The 12895-nt window shown below is 35.7% G+C and overlaps 1 protein-coding gene across 2 annotated transcripts in view; it reads left to right on the forward strand.

The window, feature by feature from the left end:
* Positions 1-12895, forward strand: part of epha3 (eph receptor A3) — a 155415-nt gene that overhangs the window by 105980 nt on the left and 36540 nt on the right. For both annotated transcript variants that reach the window (XM_073854918.1, XM_073854919.1), the window contains exons 10-11: positions 3614-3739; positions 6469-6654. In XM_073854918.1, coding sequence (XP_073711019.1) covers positions 3614-3739; positions 6469-6654 — 312 coding nt within the window. The remainder of the gene's footprint in view (positions 1-3613; positions 3740-6468; positions 6655-12895) is intronic.

A 12895-nucleotide genomic window follows, 5' to 3' on the forward strand; every position in this document is an offset into this window, starting at 1 on the left:
AGAGATAATTCCATTTTTGTGACAGACTTTTCATAGAGATCCCATTCAGAGCGATCTTTAAAACATACACAGACATGCAGCTGCTTGCCATAGGGCAATACTTGAAAAGTTGCGGAAGGGCGCCACCTGGAAAGCCGGAAATACTCGTCATTGGCAGGGAAGCGTTTTCTCTTGATTGACGAGATATCTCGTCAATGGCGGCGAAAGAGTTAATATGACAATGTAAGTGTTTTGACTAGGGATGCATCGAATATTTGGCCACCAAAAATTTTCGGCCAAAAATGGCCCAAAAGAGCATTTTCGGTTTTCGTTTGAAAGACTTTTATCACCGAAACAATAAGGCCGAAATGTTGTGATGACGCAAACAGAAACCGCGGCCTGCACGTGCTTGTCTGAATCAAAATGTCTGCAGTGTGGATGTATTTAACCGCAAAAAGGCGCTAAAGTGAGCAGCTTTCTGTACGCACAAAGGAACATGCGTTTGAATGTGTCCGGTCCAGACGTGATCATCACAGTATGCCCTTCAAAGATCAGAACTCTTGGTGTGTAAACTTTAGATAGAGTCGCACTAATGTTTCTCATACTGTAGTCCATTAACATACATTTTGCGAATAAAGCAATGAAAAACAACATAACGTTTTTATGTGGAGCGACTGTTTATGCTGCGCTGTTTGGGATTCGCCCTCGGTCTCTGTGTGCGCGCGTGTTTAAGTGCCCTTAATAGTGCACACACGAGAGAGACGCAAACAAGCGAACATAAAATCTTTCTGTTATTGACAGGGCACATATAAACAAAATGATCGGTAACACTTTATTTTACGACCCGCAAAGTACCGGGTAATTAAACCGAATTTACAGCGTACCTATTTGTAACAACAGGGTACCTCTACAGTACGTACTTGTAGGTATAAGGGAATAATATTTTAAGTTTGGGGTAATAAGGGGGGAAGAATATGAAGAATTATAAATTATTTATATTTTATAACTACATGGTACCTATTGTAATATTACGTGTTATGTATGACTTAGACAAGTCTATGGGGAAATTATGTTTTATTTTTTTATTTTATTTTATTGTGAATTTTTAATATTGACTACTGAATGTTGTATACAGTCGATGTCTACAAGCCACATCGGCAAATAAATATAACAGCACATCACTTTTATTTTAGTAGCCTATATTACTTGCTTTTAATAACAAAAGTCCAACTGATTTAATGTGGTTATCTTTTTTTTTTAAGGTATGTACAATAAAAATTAAGCAGCACGCTATTTGTTTATTTTTAATAGGTGTTATCATTGGTAGAATAAAACTTTGCAACATGTGTAAACACAAGTATTTTAGCCAAATATAATTTATGCAATGGCAAACCAGAATGAAACAACAGCAGATATCAGCTCCCGCTAAAGCAAAAGAAGACTACATGCGTAGGCTACTGCGCAGGTGTAGAGCGCGCGGCCGTCTGCAGGAGGTTTGCTGGAACGCGATCCTGAGGTGACATTTCTTTAAGAGGTTTTAAAAACGTTCTACACTGTGGAGTACGGCTGTGAGTGATGTCAGCAGGATCCGCATACTGGATAAGGTGACTGGTTTTGTTAATACATGACTCACGCATTTCATACAATGTTTTTCAAGACAGTTTAACAGTAGCAGCTAGCTAGCACATAAATTAGCCTAAAGTTTATAACTGGCTCAGAAAACTCAGGGCTTTGTCAAGGCACAGTGAAGAAACATTTACTGAAGGGCTTCATTTATGTTTTTTATATGTAGCCTAATGCAGAACAGCATTTGCGAGACGACATCAACTCAACATCCGAGTAGACAAGAACACCAACAGAGGAAGCCAGCCGCAAAAACAACGAATAATTGTCATGACTTTTTATTTGAAATAAAAGTTATGTGATAATAAACATTAAGTGTTGGCTTAATTATAGTGTTTTAAAGATGTTTTGAAATAAGTTGTTTTAAAATTAAAATAACAATATTCTGTAGCTATGTTTATGGTATTTACCCTATAACATTTATAACAAGAGGTGAACAAAGCACCACTTTAGTTTACAGCCCGCAAATATGAGAGTTACCTGGTAAATACACAGAACAAGCGGGGAATAAGCCCCACTTTAGTTTACAGCCCGCAAATATAAGATTTACCTGGTAACTCCTGTATACATATACAGATCAAAGAGGTACAAGTTGCTTTTATTTTTATTGTGTGTTATATTTTATTTGCCGACGTGGCTTGTAGACATCAACTGTAGGCTATACAATACACTTCATCAGGTAAGTAGCATATATGAAAAAAAAAACATATTACACATAGACCATATTATAGAGGTAAGTCATACATACCACGTAATATAACAATAGGTACCCTGTAGTTATGAAATACTTAGAGAATAATTTTCCATATATTCTTACCCCCTTATTACCCCAAACTTAAAATATTGTTCCCTTATACCTACAAGTACATACTGTAGATGTATTCTGTTGTTACAAATAGGTACACTGTAAATTCGGTTTAATTACGCGGTACTTTGCGGGTCGTAAAATAAAGTGTTACCAAATGATCTCCACAGTATTCTTTTTTCTAATAAAAACATTTGTTTATGTCTTAAGTGTATGTATAGATTACAGTCAGAAACCAGTCTCTGCTTATTTCTTAAAGAGACAGTAACCTCAATTAACATACTTAAGTCTGTGTCATTAATGTTAATCAAACAACCCAAGACAAAAATCACTTCTGTAGCTCTAAAAAATAATTATATTTAATTTATACAATAAAGACAGTGTTATGATTCATTTAATTTGATTTCTGTACCTAATGCTAATTTCAGACCTTATTAATGTATAAATGTTTGCAGTTTCTTTATTTGTTATTAGATTTTTCCCACCCCCTTTTTGTTGATCCGAAAAATAATCCGATCCGTGCCTCAAAAACTGTAATGTGATCCGAATCGTGAGTTTTGTGATCCGTCACACACCCCTAGTAAAGTTAGTACACAGTGATAGTCATAAATGCAATTATAATTGCCATAATAATTTCTTTCGGTCTTTAGGTTTCGGGTTTTCGCCCTTGGTTTCCTCTTTTTTCCAAGAATTTTTATTTCGGTGCATCCCTAGTTTTAAATAATGCCATTAATGTTTATTTTTTTAATCAGTGTACATCACTAGTCAACTAAATAAATATAACATGGCAAAGATTAATGCACATTTATATATTGATTCAATAGATATAGCATTTTGTGGGAAAAAACTTATCATGGATTTATTGCATTTTGTGGAAAAAATAATTTTTTCTGCTATGCAGATTCTATGTGAACGTTTGTAACAGAAAATAGTGGTTTTCATCTTGTCACTTTCTTGGTATAAAAAACACAAATGGAACCAAAACTTTGGAACCAAACTCTTCATTCACAACATTCATGTTTGTCCAAACAGTATACTACAATTTATCACAGAAGCAGAGGTAACAGGAAGGAATTTACAATGAAGTCCCTCACAATTGTACCAATTTCACAAAAACTTTATCACTATTCTTTTGTTGCTTTGCAAGCTTTGTAGCCTTATCATTTAGGAATTTTGCAAACCTCATCTGTTTTGTTGTATTGTCAGTAAGATTGCCTGGAATCAAACCCTACGTGGACCCACATACTTACGAAGATCCGTGCCAAGCCGTGCACGAATTCGCCAAAGAGCTGGAAGCGTCTTGCATCGCTATCGACAAAGTAGTTGGGGCAGGTATGTGGCAACTTCCTTTAGTTTTTCGGTGCAATAAAACAAAGTTACCTGCATGGGACGGAAATACGCTTGTAAGAAACATGGCAGGTGGTGTAAATGAGAATCATTTAGCACCGCAGCTGGAGATGTGGTGTGGCTTTGAGATGGGAAAAGGGTCCCTCCCAGCGCTCATCCTCACTGCCTCACTGCCTCACTGCCTTTAATAGACTGCCTGCTGCTAGAGCAGAGGAGCAAGGGTAAGCAGAGTGCACCTCTGGCTGGGATATTATATTTCACCACCCGCAGCTCGTTCTTTCCCTGCATCCCTGATGTCTTAACCAGCAGAGCACATATCAAGATAATGCCTTGTGATTCATAGCTCTGCAGACAACGCAGCAGCATACAGCGGAAAAAGAGTTCAGTTTTGATATACCACCGTGAAGCCGTCATACAAACGTCAGGGCTTATGCACTCTACATAGGTTTTTGGCTTAAATGTCACTTGTGTTGTATATCTGCATTTTTACTGCTTTCGGACACTTGGCAGGTATACAAAGAAGTATTTTCTTTAAAAATCTATTCATTATGAGTTCATTATAATTGTCTGCAAAGCTTATCAGAGCACTAATCAATGGAGATTAAACCAGGCTGATATTTAAAATGGTCAACATCATGTGTGTGTGTGATGGCCAAGTCCAGCATGGAGGCTGTTTAGACAGCTTGCAATTATTTAAGCTAACTTTTTCCAGACATCAATCCTGGAATTCATTCAATTTTTTTAACTCGCTTGGGAAACAAAATAATTGCACATCTAATTATGCAAACAAAACACGGTCCGAGCCTGGACATGTACATGGTGACATCATCCAACAGTGCATGTCCGTCCAGTTTTCTGTCAACATCACACAAAGAGAAAACTCTGAATCTGCTGAGCACTTTGATGTTTGGCTGTGTGGCTATCTGCCCTTGAAATCAATTTGAAACGACGATTTTTTAAATGATTAATGACCGATTCTACAGTATAATTTGCTGCAATCATAACTGTTTTATTAGATATGGCGTTACACCTTTTTCAAATGCTCAAATCAAAATAAATGTTATTTCTACAGAGCTTTTCACAATTTGTTTTTTTACTGTACAGTACTGTTGGATGAGAAATAAAGTCTAAATTAAATGAAATTAAATGAAAATGTTTAATTAAATGTATAAATAATTAAATTGTTTAAGAAATATATTTGTTGGATTGTCGGCAACCAAAACTTTTGTTCCTGAGGCCAGTGTTTTTATAGTAAATTGTACTACAGTATATGTCTGATATGTCTAATCAAATCACAGTGAACAAAGTTGCTGGTCTTACACATGACTATCAATGTACCTTTACCCTATTTTGACATTTTTAAATTCAGTAATTGTTGATAAAAGAAACTATCTGCAAAAGCATGTACACTCACCTAAAGTATTATTAGGAACACCTGTACAATTTCTCTTTAATGCAATTATCTAATCAACCAATCACATGGCAGTTGCTTCAATGCATTTAGGGTCAAGACAATCTCCTGAACTCCAAACTGAATGTCAGAATGGGAAAGAAAGGTGATTTAAGCAATTTTGAGCTTTGCATGGTTGTTGGTGCCAGGCGGCCGGTCTGAGTATTTCACAATCTGCTCAGTTACTGGGATTTTCATCCACAACCATTTCTAGGGTTTACAAAGAATGGTGTAAAAAGGGAAAAACATCCAGTATGCAGCAGTCCTGTGGACGAAAATGCCTTGTTGATGCTAGAGGTCAGAGGAGAATGAGCCGACTGATTCAAACTGATAGAGCAACTTTGACTGAAATTACCGAGGTATGCAGCAAAGCATTTGTGAAGCCACAACACGCACAACCTTGAGGCGGATGGGCTACAATTTGCACGAGCTCACCAAAATTGGACAGTTAAAGACTGGAAAAATGTTGCCTGGTCTGATGAGTCTCGATTTCTGTTGAGACATTCAGATGGTAGAGTCAGAATTTATCGTAAACAGAATGAGAACATGGATCCATCATGCCTTTTTACCACTGTGCAGGCTGGTGGTGCTATTATGGTGTGGGGGATGTTTTCTTGGCACACTTTAGGCCCCTTAGTGCCAATTGGGCATCGTTTAAATGCCAAGGCCTACCTGAGCATTGTTTCAAACCATGTCCATCTCTTTATGACCACCATGTACCCATGATGGCTACTTCCAGCAGGATAATGCACCATGTCACAAAGCTCGAATCATTTCAAATTGATTTCTTGAACATGACAATGAGTTCACTGTGCTAAAATGGCCCCCACAGTCACCAGATCTCAACCCATTAGAGCATCTTTGGGATGTGGTGGAACGGGAGCTTCGTGCCCTGGATGTGCATCCCACAAATCTCCATCAACTGCAAGATGCTATCCTATCAATATGGGTCAACATTTCTAAAGAATGCTTTCAGCACATTGTTTAATCAATGCCACGTAGAATTAAGGCAGTTCTGAAGGTGAAAGGGGGTCAAAGACAGTACTAGTATGGTGTTCCTAATAATCCTTTAGGTGAGTGTAGTAGTAACACATTACACATGTTTTTGTGTCATAGCAATCAAAGTTTACTACTATCCTAATCATCATCTTTTCTTCATGGATGATAAAAGTTTTATATGGTTCTTAAATTAGGGAACTGCAATAAGATGAGGTATTTAACATGGTTTTAATATAGTCATAGTGCTTAAATTATCTCTCACTAGGGGAGTTTGGAGAGGTGTGCAGTGGCCGATTAAAGCTACCATCTAAGAAGGAGATATGTGTAGCCATCAAGACGCTTAAAGCCGGATACACGGAGAAACAAAGACGGGACTTCCTCAGTGAAGCAAGCATTATGGGACAGTTTGACCACCCCAACATCATCAGATTGGAGGGTGTGGTCACACGCAGTGAGTATCATTTCATTCTGTATTACATACACAAAGACAGAAATGTGGAAAATGAGAGGAACACATTTTAAACCGTACCTGCTTGACTTGCCAGTTATAAGTGTTGCTTTAATACACCAACACTGTAGCAATCCAAAGAAACTTCTTTACAATATAAAGTATTAAGTGTTTAGATCAAAAACTATTTTTTGACATTTTCTAATATTATTCCACGTGTTAGATGGTGAAAGATGAATTATTTTTTTCCCACTGTGTCTGTATGAATAACATTCAACAACAGTATTAATACCATGCTGTGCTGTACAGTATGTTTAATCCATGCAAGAGGGTTCATTTATCACATTTAGATTTTTCAGCATAAGTTCAGAGCTGTTAGTTTTACGACTGGCCTTTTGGGTATAGCTCATATTAAACATTAGCCGTTTCACCACATAGTATATTAGTTTATGTCATAAGGTTGGCAAACCTCTTGCAAAGAAAAGTCACTACTTTATTGATCTCCTTCTTGTAATGTTGGGCCAATGTCCAGCACGAGACAATTTACACAGTAAAGCTTACTAAATCAATCTATTATATATCATGATCAAAATTATGCTAGTTTCTCTATACCACAATTCTTCTCATGGGGGCTTTTTAATACTGATTCACTACATCATATCAACTGGAACCTTAAATCACATTTCACCTTACAGGTACCTTACTTACTTTTTTTCAATTATTCTGTGTTATTTCTCCACCACAAATATTACAAACAAATTGCAATATAATGGATTGATTCAAACAGGTTGCCAAACATATAAATGCAGTTTCCCAGATGGGGTTCAAGTCTAGTCCCAGACTAAAATGCATTTCTTAACCAGAAAATTTAAATATATGTCAATGTTTTGTCTCAAGAAGCACACCAGTAATGTTTTTGTAAGGTATGTTTAAAAAAAATATTTAGTCCTAATATTTATTAGCTTTAAAAATTAAAGATGCTGTCCTTTGACCATCCATAGCTTAAAAAAAAAAGATATTTTTATTATAGTATTGTGTTTCATTGAGGCAAACTATTTCATGCAAACAATTTATAAATGCTCAAACTATCAGATTAAATTGTTTACTTAAGTCTTTAAAATTTAAAAAATCCCAACCACGTTGGGCTTTATTCTGCTCTACACTAGTCAACATTTTAAGGGGCTGTCCACACGGAGACGCGTATCACTGCATACGTATAAATTTGTTATCGTATTGGCGTTTCATCCACACGGATCCGGCGTTTTGGGAGACTGAATCCGCTATTTTTTGAAACCAGGTCCTAAAGTGGAAAAATCTGAAACCGACACCCTTGCGGTTTCGTCTGTACAGCCAATCCGTATATTTTGTGAAGCGAAAACGTCATCACATCACGTGTCGGAAGCGTTACACGTAACAGCAACAACAATAACGGCGGACTACGTGATTGTGTTCGTGCTACAGAAGCTACTAAAGCCTACTAGCTTTATTACCGCAAAATCTATTGCTTCTATGCAATTGTGGTGACCAACAAGCGATAATGGACAACACCATACGTTGGTTATGCGCATGCTCAAAGTCTTCTTCTCCGTGTATAGTGTATATCTGTGGCAGAATTACAGCGCCCCATACTGGTCCGGCATATATACTACACCGCTTTCAGTCGGTTTCAGTGGTTTCGTGTTTACGGATTATTTTTTTAGAGCAAGGAAAAAAATGATCAGATAGGGAATGCACCGGCTTCGTGTGGACATAGCCTAAGTGGATCAAAACCTTTTATAAAAGTTGTCTTAAAACTAATACCCAATACCCTTTGATAAACATTTCAATGATTCACTTCAAACATTGACTAGTATAGTTTAAAATGAATGAAACAGTTTCCTTTTATGTCTATAATTCCTTATAAACTAAACTGGATTGTTAGATGATAAATCATACTGCATTTATTCTTGGATGTAAATCATGTAAAATTTAATTAGAAATGTTTGCAAGTTGGGTCCAAACATGTTGGTGGGATAGAGCGAGGGACTGATTAAGGAGGAAGTGCACTTTGCGTGTGATTAAAAGTAGGTCTGGTGTGCAGAGTTTGGGCAGTAGGGGCCGGGGAAGGTTGGCATGTGCCTCTGACATGATGTGATTTATTAACTCTGCCCTGTTAATTCTTAATAATCCAGAGACTGTCACACTCCATTTAGTCTGCTGATTTTGGCCCTGTGTAGACATAATATTTGTAGAGCTGCAATTGCTGCTTCACAATTCACGGAAACAAAATGACCACCGACACAAGATTATGAGCAGGATTTTAGGATCATATGTGTACATGAGAAACGTATGGGTAGAAGAAGAGGGATAAACCGTAAAGGAACTAAACTGTAATAGAATGACTGCACACAGGTTTACTTTAATTAATTTACAGTAATATTAGCTGTAATTATGCAACTGGTTGCCAGTAACTTACTGTAGAAGATAAAGACTCAAAATGTTTCATGTTCATTTAACTTTGAACAAACTGTAAATAAAAAAGTAAATAACATAAATGTAAAATCTACAGTAAGTTACTGGTAACCAGCTGCCAGTAATATTGTAATTTCTACAGAATTTTTTTACAGTGTATATGCAGTGAAAATAAGTAAAAGCATTGATTTTTTTATAATCAAAACTTCTGTTTTCTTCTGCTTTTTTATGCATCTGAAGACAAACATCTTAAGACCTTAGGTCAAGATCATTTTATTTAAGAAGCAAAATTAAGACAATATAACTGGACATCAAAATTATATATAATTTGAAATGTTTTGTGTCAGACTGGCAAACAGTTGGTGAAAACTTCACCAATAATCTATCTTATTTTACTGGATAAGACGAAAAACGTTTAATATTATATTATTATATTATATTTATTATGTTTTTATTTTTTTGCAGTGTAGGCAGTATCATTTCGACAAAATAAAACAAGGTGGACTCTTTAAACTCGTGAGAAAGCATTTTTGTTGTTCTCATCTCCACTAATTTGCACGTCAGAAATAGCATTTATTCGTATAGGACTGGTATATGTAAGCTTTCGGGTGCTGAATAAAATATAAAATCTAAAACATGCACATTATGGACAATATGGGCCTGATCATGAGGCTTTTTTGTAAAGCCTAGTGAAGATTCGTTTTTGTACAGGCTTTTGAAAAAGTCAAACATAAAGTGCAGATGATAAAAACTGTGATTTACAAGCAGCAGGCAGAATGAAGCTGTCAGACAAAGACATGTGACCTTGTGGTCCATCCAAGTTCAGCTCGAGACTCTTTTCATCTTCCAGGAAACGCTCATTTACCTACAGTCATAGTATGTCATGGTTATGAGCACTGACCTCACTGTGTCGGAGGTGTCATGTGAAGAGTTGGCCCTCTGCACAAAGAGCCCTGCTCTTGTTATGGGTTTTAGACAATGTCTGTGATGTGTTGAAAGCGTGGTGTGTAGCCATCAAACTGATCTGTTGCCCCTTTAAAACAGACTCTCAACGTGCAGCCTTTTATAGCAGCCATATGTGAACCGTACGAAAGCTATATCAGAAACAGTTTAAATTTTATTTAACATAAATTAAAGAAAGCCTGTTTTAGGACCTGGCCTTATTTTCATGAAAGTTATACACATTCTTCCCAGATAATTCTTAAAGTGCACCTATTTCATTGCTATAAAAACGTTATTTTGTGTGTTTGGTATAATACAATGTGTTCGCGTGGTTTGTTGTAGTCCAAGAAAAGAGATTTACGTTGGGTACATTTGTACCTTTTGCATACTGTCAACATGTACTAATACACAACTACACACCAAAGGAAATAAAAAAAATGTGAATCGGACAAAAGTTGCTCTTTAATAGTGGTTTAATAGTGGTAAAATAAATAAAAATACTGCTGAGATTTAGAAATGCTTGAAACTTTAAATAACATGTCTCTTGCAGTAGTTTAATAAAAAAAAAAATCCGTAGAAATTGCAGCTGGGTTGCCGGTAACTTACCGTAGATTTAAATTTATGTGATTTACATGGCAACATTTTGTTCGAAGTTAAATGAACATTAAACATTTACAAGTCTTTGTCTTTACAGAGTAAAGATAAAAAAGCATCATCAAGCAAAACATTCTGGGAAACAAAATCTGAAGCAAAAAACAAAAAAAGGTTGATGATGATTTCTGGTTCCCAGAATGCTTTGCATGAGGCTGTTATTGTATAGGTTTATTCTGTAAAGATAAAGACTTGTTAATATTTAACCTTTATTTAACTTTGGACAAACTCTTGACAGTAAATAACATAAATTTAAATCTATGGTAAGTTACCGACAACCCAGCTGCAATAACATTGTAATTTCTACTGAATTTTTTTACAGTGTACAGTGTATACAATGTGTACATTGTTACAAATTACAAGTACATTAGCAGTATCAAATAGAAATTCCATAAGATGTGTATATCAGCACTACTAACTGTACAAATACTCATTATATTTGTGAAATTAATGTTATATTAATAGTAGGGCCGGGACTTTAACGCGTTAATTAAGATTAATTAATTACACAAAAAATAACGCGTTAAACAATTTAACGCATTTTAATCGCACTTATTAATAGAGTCATTCGTAAATGCTGCAGACCCTGTTTTAGTTCGAGAACTCCGGGGTTGTGATGCAGTGTAAATAAAAGTAGACGGAACCTAAACGAACAGCTGATTTTAACGTGACAACGCATCAATTTCAAAGTAAAAATGATTTATTCTGGTAAATGGAGGTTTGCAACGGAGGTTTTGCCCAATAAACGTCTACCAACAAACTACAGATTATTTTAACATGTATCCTAATGTCTGTTATATGTTAATGTTTGAGTATTGTTGGGTTTAAATATTGTTGTAATGTTGTTTTGTTTCAATTTAATTAGTTTATTACGAGTTTAATTTAAGTTTTGTTTGCTACTTTAAAACGAATTTCGTTTCAAATAATTTGTCTCGTAATTATAAACAATGTTTTGTTGTTAGGTTTTGTGAATATAAATTAAAAAGAACATTAAAAGCAACACCGTGCATCTCATTGATGCATATGCTACCGAATGCCAAAACATGCAGTGAGTATAGCCTATATCACTTACTTTTCAAAAAATCAGCCTGGCAGTGCCCAGAAGTTAAATTTACACGCGCATTTAGAGCATACTGTAGCAGCACGTTTGATTTGCGGTGTGCTTAAGACTTTTAAAAATCAACTTCATATTAATTTTAATAGGCTACTTTGACGGAGGACACGCACAGAGAACAGCGACGGCAGGTAAAGGAAAAAAGTTAAACGAATAGAGTCAGTTTGTAAGAACATTTTTAAATTGACTATATGATCATTAATATAAACTCTGAACAATGAACTATTATAAACATAACAGCAAGAAAAGCTGAAGAGGAACTCGCAACATTAAAGCAATAAGCATTTATGTAGGCTAAAGCTATATATCACCTCTTATTTTTTTTAATTTAGTTAAGTTTCAATGGTAACACTAAAGGCGCGTACATTATGCAGCGCTTTTCACATCTGAATCCCACTTAAGAAACCTATAAACGATGTGCAACTTAAAAAATATATTATGCACATTTTTATATATTTTAATTTTAATATAGGCTATATAGTATATTATGTTTTATTGTTTTTATACGCGAGGTGGGGCATCCGCGCACATAGGTACCAGAACACAGACAGTCAAAACATGAGAAGTCCCGAACCCTGCAATATTAAACAAACTACTTTAAGAAATGCGGGCCAGGAAGCGGGTCGGGTATAATATATATATTTTTTTCTTTGCGGTCCGAGTTGCGGGCGGGTTGTTTATACATTGACCCGCGCATCACTGGTAAGCGTCGATAAGAGCATGGTTGTGTGTAAGATATGCAACAAGGAATTCACATATCACCGCAGCACATCGAGCCTCAAGTATAATCTCAATGCAAAACATACCGCAGCTAGCGTGGACATTAGCCCGACTCCGGGTACAACGACTTGGTTGAACAAAAATAAACAATATTTTGTTAAGCTTATGTATTCAGTCATTATTCATAAAAATCCATGTAAAAATACTTCTTAATGTTCTCAGGTCAAATATTTATATGAGATTAAAATGCGATTAATTTAGATTAATTAATTACAAAGCCTCTAATTAATTAGATTAATTTTTTTAATCGAGTCCCGGCCCTAATTAATAGTGCTATTAAGCAAATATGCATTTCAAATTTTCATG

Source organism: Misgurnus anguillicaudatus, chromosome 17, assembly GCF_027580225.2.
Source record: "Misgurnus anguillicaudatus chromosome 17, ASM2758022v2, whole genome shotgun sequence".
Taxonomy (NCBI): Eukaryota; Metazoa; Chordata; class Actinopteri; order Cypriniformes; family Cobitidae; genus Misgurnus; species Misgurnus anguillicaudatus.